Source organism: Hyperoodon ampullatus (assembly GCF_949752795.1).
Source record: "Hyperoodon ampullatus genome assembly, chromosome: 7".
Classification (NCBI taxonomy): Eukaryota; Metazoa; Chordata; class Mammalia; order Artiodactyla; family Ziphiidae; genus Hyperoodon; species Hyperoodon ampullatus.
In genome coordinates this window covers 56,530,441-56,546,839 of record NC_136920.1, presented here as the reverse complement: position 1 = coordinate 56,546,839, position 16,399 = coordinate 56,530,441, and the positions used below count along the sequence as shown (strand labels likewise).

At 38.2% G+C, this 16,399-nt stretch overlaps 1 protein-coding gene across 9 annotated transcripts in view; it reads left to right on the top strand.

Moving 5' to 3' along the window:
• The window catches only part of EMSY (EMSY transcriptional repressor, BRCA2 interacting), a gene marked incomplete at its 5' end in the record, with an annotated part of 79,323 nt that overhangs the window by 61,997 nt on the left and 927 nt on the right, over positions 1–16,399 (top strand). For 4 of the 9 annotated variants that reach the window (XM_079708479.1, XM_079708478.1, XM_079708477.1 and 1 more), the window contains 5 exons: positions 2,698–2,862; positions 4,554–4,709; positions 8,453–8,604; positions 10,585–11,148; positions 12,123–12,623. In XM_079708479.1, coding sequence (XP_079564605.1) covers positions 2,698–2,862; positions 4,554–4,709; positions 8,453–8,604; positions 10,585–11,148; positions 12,123–12,623 — 1,538 coding nt within the window. Of the gene's footprint in view, positions 1–2,697; positions 2,863–4,553; positions 4,710–5,741; positions 5,788–8,452; positions 8,605–10,584; positions 11,149–12,122; positions 12,624–16,399 lie in introns of all 9 variants that reach the window. The other 5 variants (XM_079708480.1, XM_079708475.1, XM_079708473.1 and 2 more) reach the window with 3 other exon arrangements.

The window sequence follows — 16,399 nt, the reverse complement described above, 5'->3', positions numbered from 1 at the left end:
AGAATTGGTCTTTGGTAGGTGCATGGACAGAACTAGAACCATTGAGTAGCAATCAGAAGACCTGCGTCCACTCTATATAAGAAAATTTTCTAATTGTCTTAACAGTGCAAAGATGGAAAGAAACTGTCTTAGAAAACAGTGAGTTCTGTGGTGCTGGATTCCTAGATTTTTAGGGATATTTTGAAGATTTTAGCATAGGATTGATGATAGTATTACTTGATGATAGTTGATGATATCATCATCTATCAATGATCATACTATCATTGATGATAGTATACTTTTCGATTGTCTTTTCTAGCTGAGAGATCTTATGATTCTTTGCAAATGTGATGTAGGCTTTTTATTGTAAAGACATAGGAGACATTCTTCCATAGAGATGCCTGAATCTGCCTTTGGCTATAGCAATACAGTGTTTATCTCTAGTACCTAACATGTAGTAGATGCCCGATAAATATTTGTTAAATGACCTGTGGGGAAAGATATCTGAGGGTCAGTAGGCCATCATCCTCAAGAGACATAGGAAAGTCTAGATGGATGCACACTGCATAATCAAATGGAACTGTTAGATCAGGCTCCTGGTGTCTCAGTCATTGCACTCTGACCCCAGCATCAGACTTGGTAGGCAGTAGATTTATCTAGTTTAAGCATAAGCCAAAAGTAGAGAGGAAAATCACTCAAGGAATGTTTTTCACATTTAGGTTCACACCCTCATTCTGTGTCACAGCAGTTGGGGTTGCTGCATTGGTGCTTTGTATGGTCAGCTACACTTTCTGAGTATGGGCAGAAAGAGAAAGACCAATCTCCCCAGTCCCTATGGGATGATGTTATGTGGGGTGATGTCTCTGACAGGTGGTCCCATGTGGAAATTTGTTCTCCTTTTCCAGTCTTATTCTACCTTATCTCTCTACCAGTGCAGTTTTTGCTTTCTTCTGGGTATTCAGTATGTGTATTTTACAGAGTTGGGTTGCAAAGTCATTCTTTGCCTATAGGTCCTCTCACCTAGCCAGGGGTACTTATAGCATCATGAGAAGTTCTTAAAATTGAGAACTTAGTTTATATAAAACTAAGGATTCCCTAATATAATCAGTTCTCTTAAGTTTAAATTCTATATATCAAACTTAGAATGAGTAAAGAAAAACTGTTATATGCCTCATGTGGCATTTGATATTACTACAGGATATTGTCCTTCAATCATCTAGATTTTTTTTGAAAGTTTAATGGAAATTATACATCCCTGGTGTAGCATATACTCTACCTAGTGTTTAGAGGCTAGGGTGAGGAGCGGAAATACAATTTGTTAATGGTAAATAAAAATTCCAGATATTTTGTATATTGATTTTGTTTTCTTTGGGAAGACAGTTTTTTTGTTTTTGTTTTTTTAACAGTCATTCCCCCCTGCTTCACCTTTTTGGACAACTTTGTGGTTTTCAAAAATACAAAGTTCATAGAAGGTTGAACTTAAGTATTTATTCTTGGTTTTAGGGCTGCATGAATTCTTTTCTGTGATGCTTTCACTGACCATTCCAATTCACAGTAGTCTTTTTCTTTCTATATAGTTGCCCTGTTTGCCCTAATCATTTGACTTTATCCCAAAATACAAAGCTATATGTATATGTTTATTTTATGTCTCCTCCATTATAATCTAAATTTGGGAGTAAGAGTCATGCTTTTATAGCCTGTATAATTTCCTGTGTGGTATCTTGGACCAAGGAGTTTAGGAACTTAACAATAGTCTAATACAACCTACTTATTCCGTAGATGGAAAACTCAATAAATAATTTGTTGTTTGATTTGATGTGTATTTAGTATTTACATGCATACTTATATAGCATGAATATAATAAGCCTTGAGTTAGGGCTGTAATTTATTTGGAAACTAACAAAAAGGCTTAGAACTTTTCAGCCCACAACCAGAACAACAACAACAAAATAAAACACTTCTATTGTCCTTCATAGTTTATAAAGCTCTTTTATGTACATCATTTCATTATATCCTCAGAAATCCTGTGAGGTAGAGAGGTAATTTTAGTGTTGCCATTTTAGGAATAATGATACTAAGACCCAGAGAATTAACTTGCTGATAATTGGTAGAGCTAGGACTGTAACATAAGCCTTTGAACTCCAAATGTTATACGTGTCATATCATGCTGCTTCTAGGTCATTTATCCATTCTTGTTGTCAATGGACAGGATTTCCTTTCAGTAACTCAGCCATCCAATAAGTGTTCACTGAATGCTCAGGTTATAATACAGAACACATTTTTAGGTGCATTGGGGAAAACAAGACTCATACAGCGTTTTGTTCTTACTGTACACAAACATGCACCCACCCACACAAACGCACACCTATTTATTATAGCAATCATAACATTGAATTGTAATTTGTCTCTTTACATGTCTGTCTCTCCAACCAGATTGTGTGCTTCTCGAGCATCCTTTGATTATTCTGTGAGCTCCTTTATATCCTCAGTGCCAAACGTCGACTCAGGCACATAGGTGCCTAGTCCGTTGAATCAGTGAATGAATGAATAAGTGAATACAGACATGAAAGACATTATGCCCTCTGGGGGCTTACAGTCTTCTTGGGGAGATAAAGCATGAAGTTTATAGTAAAACAAAGATTAAAAAAAAAACAAATTGTTTTTTTTTAAGAGAAACTTTGTTTATAGGGTTTTTTTTTTTTAACTAATATAAAACAGATTCCCAGCCTGTAGTTCATGTAATTGCTTCCCGGCGTCAGGATTGGTCAGAACATGAGATTGCAATGGAGACTAGCCCCACCATAATTTATCAGGATGTATCCAGTGAATCACAATCAGCTACTTCAACAATCAAAGCTCTGTTAGAACTCCAACAGACAACAGGTATGAATTCACATGCTCAACTGAATGAAGCATGTTTTCTCTAGAGATGGGTTGTGCTAAAATACTACTACTGTTATATTTTCTTTGTTATTATTTGAGCACATTTCCCCCCTCTGGACTTGTCTATAATCATTGGTGCAGTCTGTTTACTTGTCAGTTCATTAAGATGTTCACAGGAGTACTGAAGGATAGACAGACTATAGTCAGTAGAAAGAAGAAAAAAATGACAGAGCTCTTTCTTCTCTGTCTCCTGCTTAAAATGGACAATCCTGTTGCCTTTTGTCACCAGAAAGGAGTAGGTCTATCAATTCTAAGCACGAAGATAAATGCAGTACAGTTGCCAGTTCTATTCAAGAATAGTAGGAGGCAGATTGGAGGGCCCCTGCCATCCTCCTTGATATTGGTGGGGCAGTTTTGTGGTCCTAAAACACCATTAATGGCCTTGCTAGCATTCTAATTTGTTTTTTTATCTTCATACTTCTTTGTGTAATTTAACAACTTGAGCTTCCATGCAAAGCTATTCTTATTTAACAAGATCCAATCAGTATTTCTAGTTACTAAATATCTTTGATAAACTCTAGGCAAAACTGTGTTAGTTATACTGACTTTTCTATTATAATAGGTCAAATATTGTCAGAGTATTTAAGGGACCTTAGCGATGATCTCATCCAACCCTTTCATTATGGATAAACAAACCAAGACCTAGAGAGGTTACCCAGTTGGTTAGTGGCAGAGTGAGAGTCCATGTCTTTTGATTCCTAGTTCAATGTCCTCTCTATTTGTGGGGTGACTTTTGTATTCCTTTGGTTTTGTTTTGCTTTCTTTGTTTAAATGATTATCTTGATTTTGTTACATTATATGCTTGGTGAGAATAATCTGAATGATCATTCAGTGTACTTAATTACTGGTTACTATTTGTTTGTAACATCCACTCTACACTACCCAAAGAATACTAGCTTTTATTGTAAGTCTTTGGTTAATGTTTCTATTGGTGTTATTTTTGGCTTTAGGCATTTCCTCAGCTCCTTATCTTTTACATACTCAGCTATTTCCATTAAAGCCTTATAGAGGGTGGAAACCAAATGATTTTGTAGAAAAAGTGATAATATAGAAAGTTATTCTATCCATGGAAACCATTCTTGACTCTAGACCATTCCATTGACATTTTTGCAGGAACAGAGAGGCCATATTTTCCTGGCACTGAAAATTTTTATTCTTTAAGAGTCACTAAAAATATTGTAACATTTCTTTGGAGATTATCTTGAATTTTTAATAGATCAAATTATACTGGTGTGCCCTAGAGCAAATCATGCTGTGTACTGCTTACTCACCCTTTGTTTTCAGGTTGGTGAACTCCACAATACCAGGTACTGCCTTGAAGAAGGGTAAAGGAAATGTTCTAAGGGGAGTATGTACAGGGGAAACAGATGCAATTGTTTGGCCTAGTGATAATAGGGGGGGATTTTAGTCTGATTGCATATGAGTTCTTGCTAGGCTGCTGGGTATGGTTGCACAAGTTGTGCACTCTACAGCCATACATAGCAGTCTGCTCTTTTGTTTTCAATTCACTGACTCCTTAGTCACTGCCCACGTGGCACCCCAGAGGTCTTGTTCATTTTTCCCGAGGACAACTCTGGTTTTAGTACTTGTTTGTAATAAAAGTTAATTTTCCCCCTGACTTTTTTATACAGTAAAGGAAAAATTGGAATCTAAACCAAGACAACCCACTATTGACTTGAGTCAAATGGCAGTGCCTATTCAGATGACCCAGGAAAAGAGACATTCTCCTGAGAGTCCATCAATTGCTGTGGTAGAGTCCGAACTAGTTGCTGAATACATCACTACTGGTAGGTGTCCTCTTAAAAAGCAGTATTAAGGTAGGAGAGCTACATTTCTGGATTTCATGAGATGGTTGTTTTGGGGAGAATATATTTTTTATATTTCTAGATCTCTTCCAGTTTTCTCTGAGAGCAAATTCACATTGTCCTTGGGATTTACCCTGTCTTTAATGACTAGTGGGAAAAAAATCAATAGGTTGTTAGAAAGTTTGCTAGTAATATAAAACTGCAAGTTGGCCATAAATAACATCTGTGAACATAGGGCAATAGTTGCAGTGAGAGGATAGAATATCTTTTATATAAGAATAAATATTCATATGCATCTGGATTTTTTAGTTTTGGGGAAGGGGAGGTGGGTCAAGGGAGAAAGAAGGTATAAAAGCCAACCCTTTTTTTAAAATGTAAAGAAAAAAATGTGGAAAATTTTAAATCCCTGTAAATACTTAGGAGTTCTGGTGGAAAGCACATTAGGTATTTGTTTAAAATGTGGCCTGGCAGCAAAACACTAATGAGGTTTTTGGATGGCATATGTAGAGAAGTGGCGCAGGAAGGATAATAGATTCTTTCATATTCTGGTGAGACCACACCTGGAATACTGCCTTCTGTTTTGGACACTTCATTACCTTGAGATGTGAAATAGTTCAGAGAGTAGTAATGTGAATAATTAGGGGTTAGGAGAGATAATTTATGGGGCAGCATGTAAAGAACACCTGTCTTACGTTTTCTTTAGCAGTGATTAAAAAAGAACATAAAGTTACAAATATTTGATATTTGAAAGATGTAAATAACAAAGTGGAAAAGGAATTCTTTGGCATCATTTTAGGAGATATTGTTAAGACTAATGGGTTAAAATTGCCTAAAGGGAAAAATCCAATTAAAGATTATGGAAAGCCATCTAGTATCTTTCTTTAGAGCTATTTAGCAAAAAGCAGAGCGTAGTATGTTGGGGAAATCAATAATAACCTCTGGGGATAGACTAGATTATCAAACAGTAAATAGATGAAAAGACCTATGATTTCTTCCCTTACTTATCCTTTTCAGAACGCACTGATGAGGGAACAGAGGTTGCTTTTCCCCTTCTAGGTAAGTGGTGTGCATCCATTTGTAGTATAACCTAAGGTAAAATATGATTGTTTGAGGGGGAACCACTTAAATGGATGCGCTCTACTCTGATCTGGTAGAGGAAAGGTAAGCTCTACTCAGTGAAAGGGAGAGAGACTTTCCTTTTGCAGAATACTAGGATTCTTTCTCAGAAATGAGCAGTTTGACATTGGAAAAATGAGTTGTTTAAAGAAATAAGTGACTGTTTTATGGTGTTTACATGGCCCAGTTAAGGTCACTTCAGCTGTTTTCCAAATATGCACTCTGTGACCTCCCTTCCATAATCTCCTCCCATCATATCCTCAGCCTCATTGAGTTTTTTCTTTGGCTTCAAAGCCAGCTTCCTGGCCCTGGCCTCTTGTATCATCCTGCAGTGGATATTATTTTTCTCTAACTTTTCTGCACTCTGGGGAATTACTATGAAGAGATTTATAGTATCTTGAATGAGGATTATTTTTAAATGGTTTTAGTTGATCATCTATTAAATCCATTTCATTTCTTAATAAATTTAATGTAATAATTATGAAAATTAGTGTGGGCAACAGAAATCTGCCATATAATCTGATAATTTCATCAGAAATTATATTTATGTACTATTTATTTTTCAAATGTCATTCATTTCTGATGATGCTTACATCAGTAAAAAACTTCATTAATTTGCTTGCTCAATTTTAATATTATTAGTATGATTTGTTTTTTCTCTTTTTCAGTTATAAATGATTCAATACTTATTTTAATATAAACCTTTTTTTCAGTTTGGTTGAGCACATATGAAAGATTTTATTAACACATATAATTTAAAATGTACATATAAAGCATATTGTGGAATACAGTAAAATACTGTAGTACATTTATAAAAGAGCACTGCTAGTGCTACCTATAACCTCATATCACATGTAGGCATATGTATAACAACAATAGAAAAACTGCATTTGTGAATTTAGATAGAATGTGTTATAAAAATAAAGCTTGTTTTTATTTCACTGGCTAGTTTTAAAGTTCTGTACTATAACACATAAATGGCACTTTTACACTGATTTCTGTAGTGTTCATCTTACCCTTGGGCACCCCACTGTGACTTTTCTAAGTATGGAACCACTACTACTTGAAATTGTAGATCAAGATATATGAGAATTAGAACCACGGATTATTGAGAGAGTTTTGATATTCTCAAAATCCTTAGCTAATTTTACAGATTTGTTTTAATCTGTTCCTGATTCAAAAAGTTGGTTTCCTAGTGACCATAAGCATTTTTAAAGGTCTGTAGAATAAGAAGTGATGATTGTTTATACTGTTTAAAAAGTTGAAATTGAGAAGACTTCCCTGGTGGCACAGTGATTGAGAATCCGCCTGCCAATGCAAGGGACACGGGTTCGATCCCTGGACCAGGAAGATCCCACATCGTGGAGCAACTAAGCCCGTGCGCCAGAACTACTGAGCCCACATGCCACAACTACTGAAGCCTGCGTGCCTAGAGCCCGTGCTCCATAACAAGAGAAGCCACTACAATGAGAAGCCCACGCACTTCAACAGAGTAGCCCCCGCTCACCACAACTAGAGAAAGCCTGCACACAGCAACCAAGACCCAATACAGCCAAAAATAAATAAATACATTTAAAAAAGAAAAAAAAAGTTGAAATTGAGGCTGATTAAAAATGGTAGTTTGGCATCAATGTAGATGTATAGTTTTGCATCTATATATAAATGTAAATATAAATGTATAGTTTACTCCATGGGACCTTGTAGCAAGAGACTAAGAGGTGGGGTTGTTTCCTAAACTATACTCTCACTCATTTGTGTCAGATGAGCTAAATTTGAATAGATGAAAGAAAGAACACTGACTTTTCTGTTATTTTGTTAACTTTATATTTTAGTACTTAACAATTTAAGGACCATTTTCAATTCAATACTTCATTTGGTCCTCTTCTAAGAAATAAGTTTTTATCCCAATAAAAAAACAAAAATAAAACAAACAAAATAAAACCTCTAAATTTTAGAGGTTAATAACATAGAGTTTAAGTGACCTCTTCAAATTCACATAGCTGGTTGGTGGCAGAGTGGGACAGAATCCAGTTGTGACTCTTGGTCCAGTTCTCTTTCTGCAGTATCACCTTGACCTCTTACATCTTTAGGATATGAGACAGTGTCACTTTGTATATAAAGGAGTGAATGCTTCTGGTTTTTGTATTGTGTCTGGAACCGGGACCAAGAGATTAAAGAACTTGTACTGTCTCACTGTCCTTAAAGATATTAGTCTGGGATTTGATTGCAGAAACTGATTGTTGTTTTGTTACCTTAATGGGGTAAAGGTCACTGGAGAAAGAGTACAACTCACAAGAGGATATAACTTTAAGGGATTTGTTCCTCCTTTGTGATAATAGTTTTCACAGTGCTTCCACATACATTTCTCATCTCATCCTTCTAATAGCTCTGTTATTCCCACTTTACAGATGAGGACACAGAGTCTCAGAGAAGATAAGTGACTTTTTCAGAGTCACACAGCTCATAAGTGGGCAGACTCTGGTCTTCTGCCTCCTAGTACCACACTTTCTCTCTGTGATGCAATCTCACAGACATTTGTTTCAAATGACTACTGGTTACAGATGCTGTGGTGATTTCTGGAGAAATATCATCACCTCCTCTATTTTCAGTCAGCCATCGCTCCCAGCCTCAACAGCCCTCCCAGCCTCAGCGGACCCTCCTCCAGCACGTGGCTCAGTCACAGACCGCAACACAGACTTCGGTGGTGGTGAAGTCCATCCCAGCATCTTCCCCTGGAGCAATCACCCACATCATGCAGCAGGTTGTATCTCTTCTTTTTCCTCCTACCTTCTGTAACTGCCTCCTTCCTGAAATAAGGTTTAGTTTCATCTCCTTTTATAAGAGGGGAAATAACTGAGTTGAGGAGTGTTTATATAGTTCTTTCATCTGTGAGGAGTGAGTAAGGGAAATGAACTGAGTCTTAACACCAGAAAGTAATTAAGAAATAGTATTCTTGGATCTTCTCTGAACTCTTAACATTTCAGAAGGGTGAGGCTATCTAGATAAATCTATGACATCAGAATTGGTCACTGTTTCTATGTATTTTATCGTTATGGAAGGATTTATCACTGAGGTAAGATTTTCAGATGAAACAGAAGTTGGCTTGTTTAGCTGTTTGTTGCTGTTGCCGGGTTTTTCATTCGTTTTACTCTTTGCTTTTATAATGAATCCTTATGGAAATATTAAGAATAAGTAGGTAAATAAATATTTGACTTCTTTCTTTTTTTAACATATTTATTGAATATTTTACTTCTTTTACTGTATGTGATCAATTGAGGAAGAGACTCACAGGAAGGAGAATGAATTAATATGAAACAGAAAATCTGGTACCAAGGGTAATGGGAAAAAGGAAAAAATATATTGATGACATTGATTTTGTGCCAGATACTGTGCTTTGAGCTTTAAATACTTTAACTTGTTTAATTCTTGCTATGATCCTGCAAGGTGGGTGAATTATCTCTCTTACAAATGAGGAAACTCATGCTCATAGAAATTAAATAACCTATTCTGGGTGGCAGAGCCAGGATTTAAACCCAAAGCATCCTGCCTCTATTATAAAGTTATATCATAAATATCAGATTTAAGCATGACTTATTATTAGTAGCCACATAAATTATCATTACTCAGCTGGTAGAGGTTGACCCTAATTACAGGCAAACTACTGGAAAGGCAGTGAAGAAATTGTTGAATTAAAAACCTATATGCGTAAGGTCATTATGAGATAGGGGAGGGTTTCAGTTGAATCTCAAAGTTTTAAAGTTTAGAGTAGATGTGTAGCCTTTGACAAGGCAGTGGGAAGGATGGGGTTGGGGTGGATCTTCTGTCACTGAGGGAAGCCAGATGGCCAGAGGTTTTGCTGGGTGTCCGCTCTCAGCCTGGAGTCTGGCCCTTATCTGGCTGTCCTGACATTGACCTTTCTCAAGACACCCAGGGAGGTCGGACAGCTGGCCCTAACCATGTCACTCAAGATCGCTGCCTCCTCCCAACACTATTATAACTGACACCAGGCCATCTCCCTTTCTACTGACAGGAGCACTCTTGTCCCCTCCCCGGTCTCCTTCCCTCCTGGGAGCCAGGTCTCTGGGGAGCCATTGCCTGGTGGGCCTGGAACCCAAGCAAAGAGCGAGGAGGGCTGGGGCAGAGGGCAGTTCACGCAGACCTTGGTGTGAAGCCTGACGAACCGTCTCCACTCGGAGCCGAGAGGCCCTCTGTGGGGACTGGGATGGGCACGGCCTTCAGATAACGCCTACCTTCTGGACCGTGCTGGATGGATGGGCGCACGGCCAAAGTGGGCTTCTCTGAGCCTTGGCTTTTCTCTGGATGCCTCACTCCTGGGTTGCTGCGTTCTTCCTTTGGACAGGTGAAGAGCTCTGATGACCAGGCCGGAGAGCTGTGTCCTGAGCCAGGGAGCCTTTTCTTTTTCTGTGTCGTGCTGTGCTTGCAGGGCATCCTTATTTCTCTTACCTATAAGTTCTGGGCCCTCTAGGACGTTGCTTATTGCAGTGAGTTGGCCAGTTTTTGCAGTACTTAATGTTGAAGTACTAAGAGTTGAAATTATAAGAGTCTCAATCTAAGGCCCCCTTTAGGTTTAGAAACCTTGAGGTTTTTTGGTCATTTTAGGTTCTCCCTTCTGAAATTTTTTTGAATGATTCTTGTAATCAAGTCTTTTCCAATTTGAGGAAAATGTAGCAATATAGGTGTTTTTCTTATTTCATTCTTACTTTGTGCCTTTTTTACTTAGGCATTAAGCAGTCACACTGCTTTTACCAAACACAGCGAGGAACTTGGAACTGAGGAGGGCGAGGTTGAAGAGATGGACACTTTAGACCCTCAGACAGGTCTGTTTTATCGATCTGCCCTGACTCAGTCACAGTCAGCTAAACAGCAGAAACTTAGCCAGCCACAGCTGGAACAGACTCAGCTGCAAGTGAAAACTCTGCAGTGCTTCCAGACTAAACAGAAGCAGACCATCCACCTGCAGGCAGACCAGCTCCAGCACAAACTCCCGCAAATGCCCCAGCTTTCCATCAGGCATCAAAAACTCACCCCTCTCCAGCAAGAACAAGCACAGCCCAAGCCAGATGTACAGCACACACAGCATCCCATGGTGGCCAAAGACAGGCAGCTTCCTACCTTAATGGCACAGCCCCCACAAACTGTAGTACAGGTGCTTGCAGTGAAAACCACGCAGCAGCTCCCCAAACTGCAGCAGGCTCCGAACCAACCAAAAATCTACGTGCAGCCCCAAACCCCCCAGAGCCAAATGCCGCTCCCAGCCTCGTCAGAGAAACAGCCGGCAAGCCAGGTAACGGAATATTGATAGCATGCAAAGTTAAACTTCTCTGTTCACGGAAAAAATGAGAACATCATGGCCCTATCGTGATTAGCAATGCATTCTCCTGGCAAGAGGAAGCTCAAAAGCCTCATTACACTGGTATTACTTTACCCCATCAGAAGGTTGACATTAGGGAAGAAATGCACGCGTTAATATAGGAAGAAAAAAAAGCATAGCGCTCAGAACTTGATTTTCCAGGCAGTTTTTAATGAAATAACTTCAGCATTGATCAACAGTGCCTAGAAGCGATATCCCTAAATTATTTTTATTTTTTAGGTATAAAATATTTATTTCCGTGCCTGTAAACTCTATTTCTGTGGCAATAATGCTAAGTAAAATATAGTCTTTTAAGGAGCTTCATTGACCGTCTTCCTTTGTAGTTTTACATCATCACCATTTGGTTAATAAATTTATCTTCTAGATTTATCTTCTAGATTTTGGAGGAATTATCTGTGAATATTGAGAAAAATTATATTACGGAAAATCAGTGGCTTTGAAGTGATGTATGTGTGTATGTGTGTATTATAAATACATATATATAGAATATGTTTGTATAAATGTATTTTGAAGCAGAAGATTGGAAAAAACCCCTACTTTTTATTTTAAAAAGCTGAAGATTATATGAAATAATTTGAGATCGGTTGAAGGTATACTGTGTGGGGATGTAAATCCCAAAGGAAAACAAGGCTGCTGTGACTTTTTTTTCCTTTACTGTTATGAACCTTGGCTGGCTGAACAAAGGTTCTTTTGACCCCTCCTCTTTTACTAGGTTTCTGACAAGTAATCAGATACTTACCCATCAGCCCTCTTTTTAAAACACCGAGCTTCAAAATATCTTCCTAGTATACCGCACGAATGTTTCTTTTGCCATATTGTCTGGGGTGTTTGATAGGTTTTCTCAAAGATATGTAGCTGTAACACACACAACCCCAATTTGTTTTCAGGTGGAGCAGCCAGTTATAACCCAAGGATCCTCTGTTACAAAGATAACTTTTGAGGGGCGCCAGCCTCCCACAGTTACAAAGATAACTGGTGGCAGTTCTGTGCCTAAGTTGACATCACCAGTTACAAGCATAACTCCCATTCAGGCCTCTGAGAAGACAGCAGTGTCAGACATTTTGAAAATGTCTTTGATGGAAGCTCAGATTGATACAAATGTAGAGCATATGGTAGTGGATCCCCCAAAGAAGGCTCTTGCCACTAGTATGCTCACTGGTGAAGCAGGATCATTACCCTCCACCCATGTGGTGGTGGCAGGGATGGCGAATTCCACTCCCCAGCAACAGAAATGTAGAGAGTCCTGTTCAAGTCCATCTGCTGTTGGCCCTCCCCTAACGACAAGGAAAATCGATGCACCAGGAGTGCCTACGACAGGCCAGTTCATGCGTATTCAGAATGTAGTCCAAAAGAAAGCTGAAGAGAGCCCAGCAGAAATTATCATCCAGGTAAGAATCGGAAGGAACACCAGAAATCTTGAGCATATTGGGGGTTGTGGGTTTGGTGTGTTTTGGGATGTCACAGGAAAAGTCAAGCCAAAATGGGAAAGAGATTTATCTTTGAGATGGCATATGACAAACTTGGTTTACTACCTGTTACAAATTTACAAATTTATACTTATTTTCTCAAACAAAGTCCTAGAAAATTGATAGATATTGTCACAACAGCACACCTTAGAGGCAGTCAAGGGCCCTGAGCCCATGTGTCTGCTTGATTGATTCATAGATGCAAGCCACACTTGCCAGTGTTGACTCAGCAAGTCAACCTACAAGATCAGCAACTTCCCAGGTCAAACTTTGGGCTCCCCAGTCTTTGCCCAAAGAATATAAGTAGTTTGTACTTCTGGGATATAACTGGATGGTACTCCTATTTCAAGTTAGTTTCAGGGACCCTTTCCTTGCAGAAACACAGTTCTTGATCCAAATTTATGGTTTTCAGGACAATAAAACCTTAATTAACTGAAATGTCTGGAGAAACATGTTGTAAGAGAATGTTTCTTAGTAATTTAATTTTATGTCTAACTTGGGATTAACCATAAAGCTTTGCTTTTTATTTCAATCACTGTGTTATTGAAAAATCTTATTATGGTTACTGTCCTGCCCTGGTAAGTACAGGCTAGTGAACATGATGGATTATTCATTGACAGTAGATCTAACTATACCTCACATTCCCTTCATTTTAAAACTCATCTATCATCTTGTATAACAGATCCAGACTGAAAAGTTACACTGGCTCCAGAGTAGCTTTTAGAAATTGTGTTTTATTTCCCTCTCTCCTTGCAAGGTATCAGGTTGTTCTCTTGACATTTATCATTTTTGCTTGGAAGGTGTCAGAGCAGCACATTTTAGTTAATTGAGAATTTGGATTTATTGAAACGTGGATAGTCTAGTATTTACCGTAGACTCACTATTGTGTGACTTAGGTGTTCCTATAGTAAATTTTGCCTTTCCTGCGATGCCAAGCCATGAGAGAATGCAAATTGACCAATATTAATCCAAATATGATTTAACTTAATATGGGGGAAATGCTTAAATGCAAATAGATCTGGCCATTAAATTATTCAAATAATTTGTTCCTTCCTGTCAGAACAAATATTAGTGAACTAAATAATCCTTGACCGAAGGATTTGTTACGTTTTCTTTCCACCTGAAGAGGTAAGGTTTGGTGGAAAAGGAAGTTTCCTGGCTTTGCCATTCACTGTGTGACTTTGGGCAAGACTACTTAACCTCACTGTGCCTTCGTTTCCTCATCAGTAAACTGGGAGTAAGGAATGCCTACTTTACACGATTGACATAAGGATTACACAAAATTGAGATGAAGCACCTAGCACAGTACCTGGCTTGTAGTGATTGCCCAATAAATGGTAGCTATTACTATTTTTACTAAAATTTACTGTGGCTCCTGGGAGTTTAAATTGGTATACTCACTAAATTGAAAATAATTTTGAATAACTTATTTAGAAATTATTTTCTGTACTTTGTGAAAAGGGGTGAAAATGTAATTTGCTTCAAGTATCAAGGATGATTGCTAATGAGTGGGTTCTCTACAAGAATATCAACTAACTTTTAGCATGTACCATATGCTGGGTTGCTGTGCCAGAGGGAAGAGCAGCATAGTGATTAAGAACCAAGCTTTTGGAGTCAGAAATGCCTAGATTTGAATCTCACCTGTACTCCTTAACCACATTGTGGCTTGGAGCAACAGAGTTAACCTCTGTCCCTGTGATGAAATGGAAACAATAACACTTAACTCACAGGGTTGTTTTGAGGATTGAGAAAATGTATATAAAGCAGCTGGTTAAGTGTCTGATATAGAGTAATACTCAATAAGGATAGCTTCTGTTATTATAATCATCACTAATATACTGTTAGAACATTTTCAGGTCTCACTAGTTATGCTTACCTTTGACCCAAAGTATTGATTTTTACTGATTTAGTAAAGTACCTATTGACATGAGTGAAGGAAGTCTGCAGAAGTTCTTTGATTCCTTAAAAACTATTCTGTAATACTTCAGCATGTTTAATATTAAATGCTTTGTAGACAGATAATCTGTATTTCATTTATTCATTCATTCATTCATTCCACATGTATTATTTAACCTCTGTCTTTCCAGGCACTGTGCTAGGTGTGAGGATAGAGGAGTAAACAAAATGAATGTATCTTCTGTTCTGAAGGAGTTTATATATGTGGAATTGATAGAATTTTAGAACTGCAATGATCTTTAGAGCATATATTCTCTAATTATCTTATTTTACACAAGATTAAACTAAAGCTCAAGGAAGTGAAGTGACTTTTTCAGAGGTCCACAGCAAGTCAGAGCCAGAGCTGAACTAAGATTCTGACCCTACCTGAGACTTTTTTTTTTTTTTTTTTTTTTTTTTGCGGTATGCGGGCCTCTCACTGTTGTGGCCTCTCCCGTTGCGGAGCACAGGCTCCGGACGCGCAGGCTCAGCGGCCATGGCTCACGGGCCCAGCCGCTCCGCGGCATGTGGGATCTTCCCGGATCGGGGCACGAACCCATGTCCCCTGCATCGGCAGGCGGACCCTCAACCACTGCGCCACCAGGGAAGCCCCCTACCTGAGACTTTTTCACAATGATTAGCTATATGGAACAGGGGCAGGAGGGTGAGGGAAGACAAACAAAAAGAACTTCAGCACTCTAGAATCAATGCCTAGGCATCTTACACTATTTTCTTGATAGTATTAAAATTAAATTTGCATCTTCCGTCAGAAGAAGGTTGTTTTGGTTAGGTATATTTTCAAAGTGCTGATATTCAGCTTTGCTCTGGGGTTTTTTATGTTAAAGATACATTATTCATTTGGAAAGTATTTATTGAGCATCTAATGTGTGCCAGGCCCTGTTTAAAGTTATGGGCATCTAACACTGAAAAAGATAGTCGAGTTCTGTGCTCTGGTCCATACTGTCTTGGATCTTACATTCTAAGGGTGAGAAGAAAACAAAGAGATGATAAATACAATGAAGAAAATGTAACAGAACATAATAGGAGTGGGGGGTGGGATCGAGCCAGTACTCTGGTTTCCTTTCATAGAAGGAAGGCTTTTCAAAGCCTTTTACTCTAAGCATTTGAGCTAAGATGCAGATGACAAGATGGAACCAGCCGTGTAAAGATTTGGAGGAGGAGTATTCCAGGAAGAAGGGAAGAGCTAGTGCAAACACCCTATGGTACAAGTGAGTTTGGCATAAGGCTGGAGCCATCCATGGTAAGGCTTTTGATTTCATAGCAAGTACAATAGGAAACAGTTGTAGAGTTTTAAGTAGGGGTATGATATGAACTGATATACCTTTTAAGAAGGTATATAATAAAGTTGAGAAAAAAGAATCTGACAAGGCAATATGGCCTAATATGTGTTTATTATTGGTATTTTTATTGTTCAAAAGACAGTTTTGTCCTCCCTAGTCTTATTTTCAATAAAGATTGTTATTATGTGACCCAAACAAATAACTTCCCCTTTGAACTACCAAAGGGCTTAAAATATATTGTGGTATCAGCAGATTAATCATTCATCTTACAGATAATAATCAAAATCTGATTACATTTACATTTAAAATATGCTTAATGACCAAATAAAAATGTCCTTTAAAGTCTGTCTCTTGAATTAGGCCCAGACTTCAGCCTCCTTTGTTAGAAGAGGCACCATCAAGGAGTGGAAAGATCACTTTGAGTTGTAGAGGACTTGGATTTGAATCCTGGCATCCTGGCAT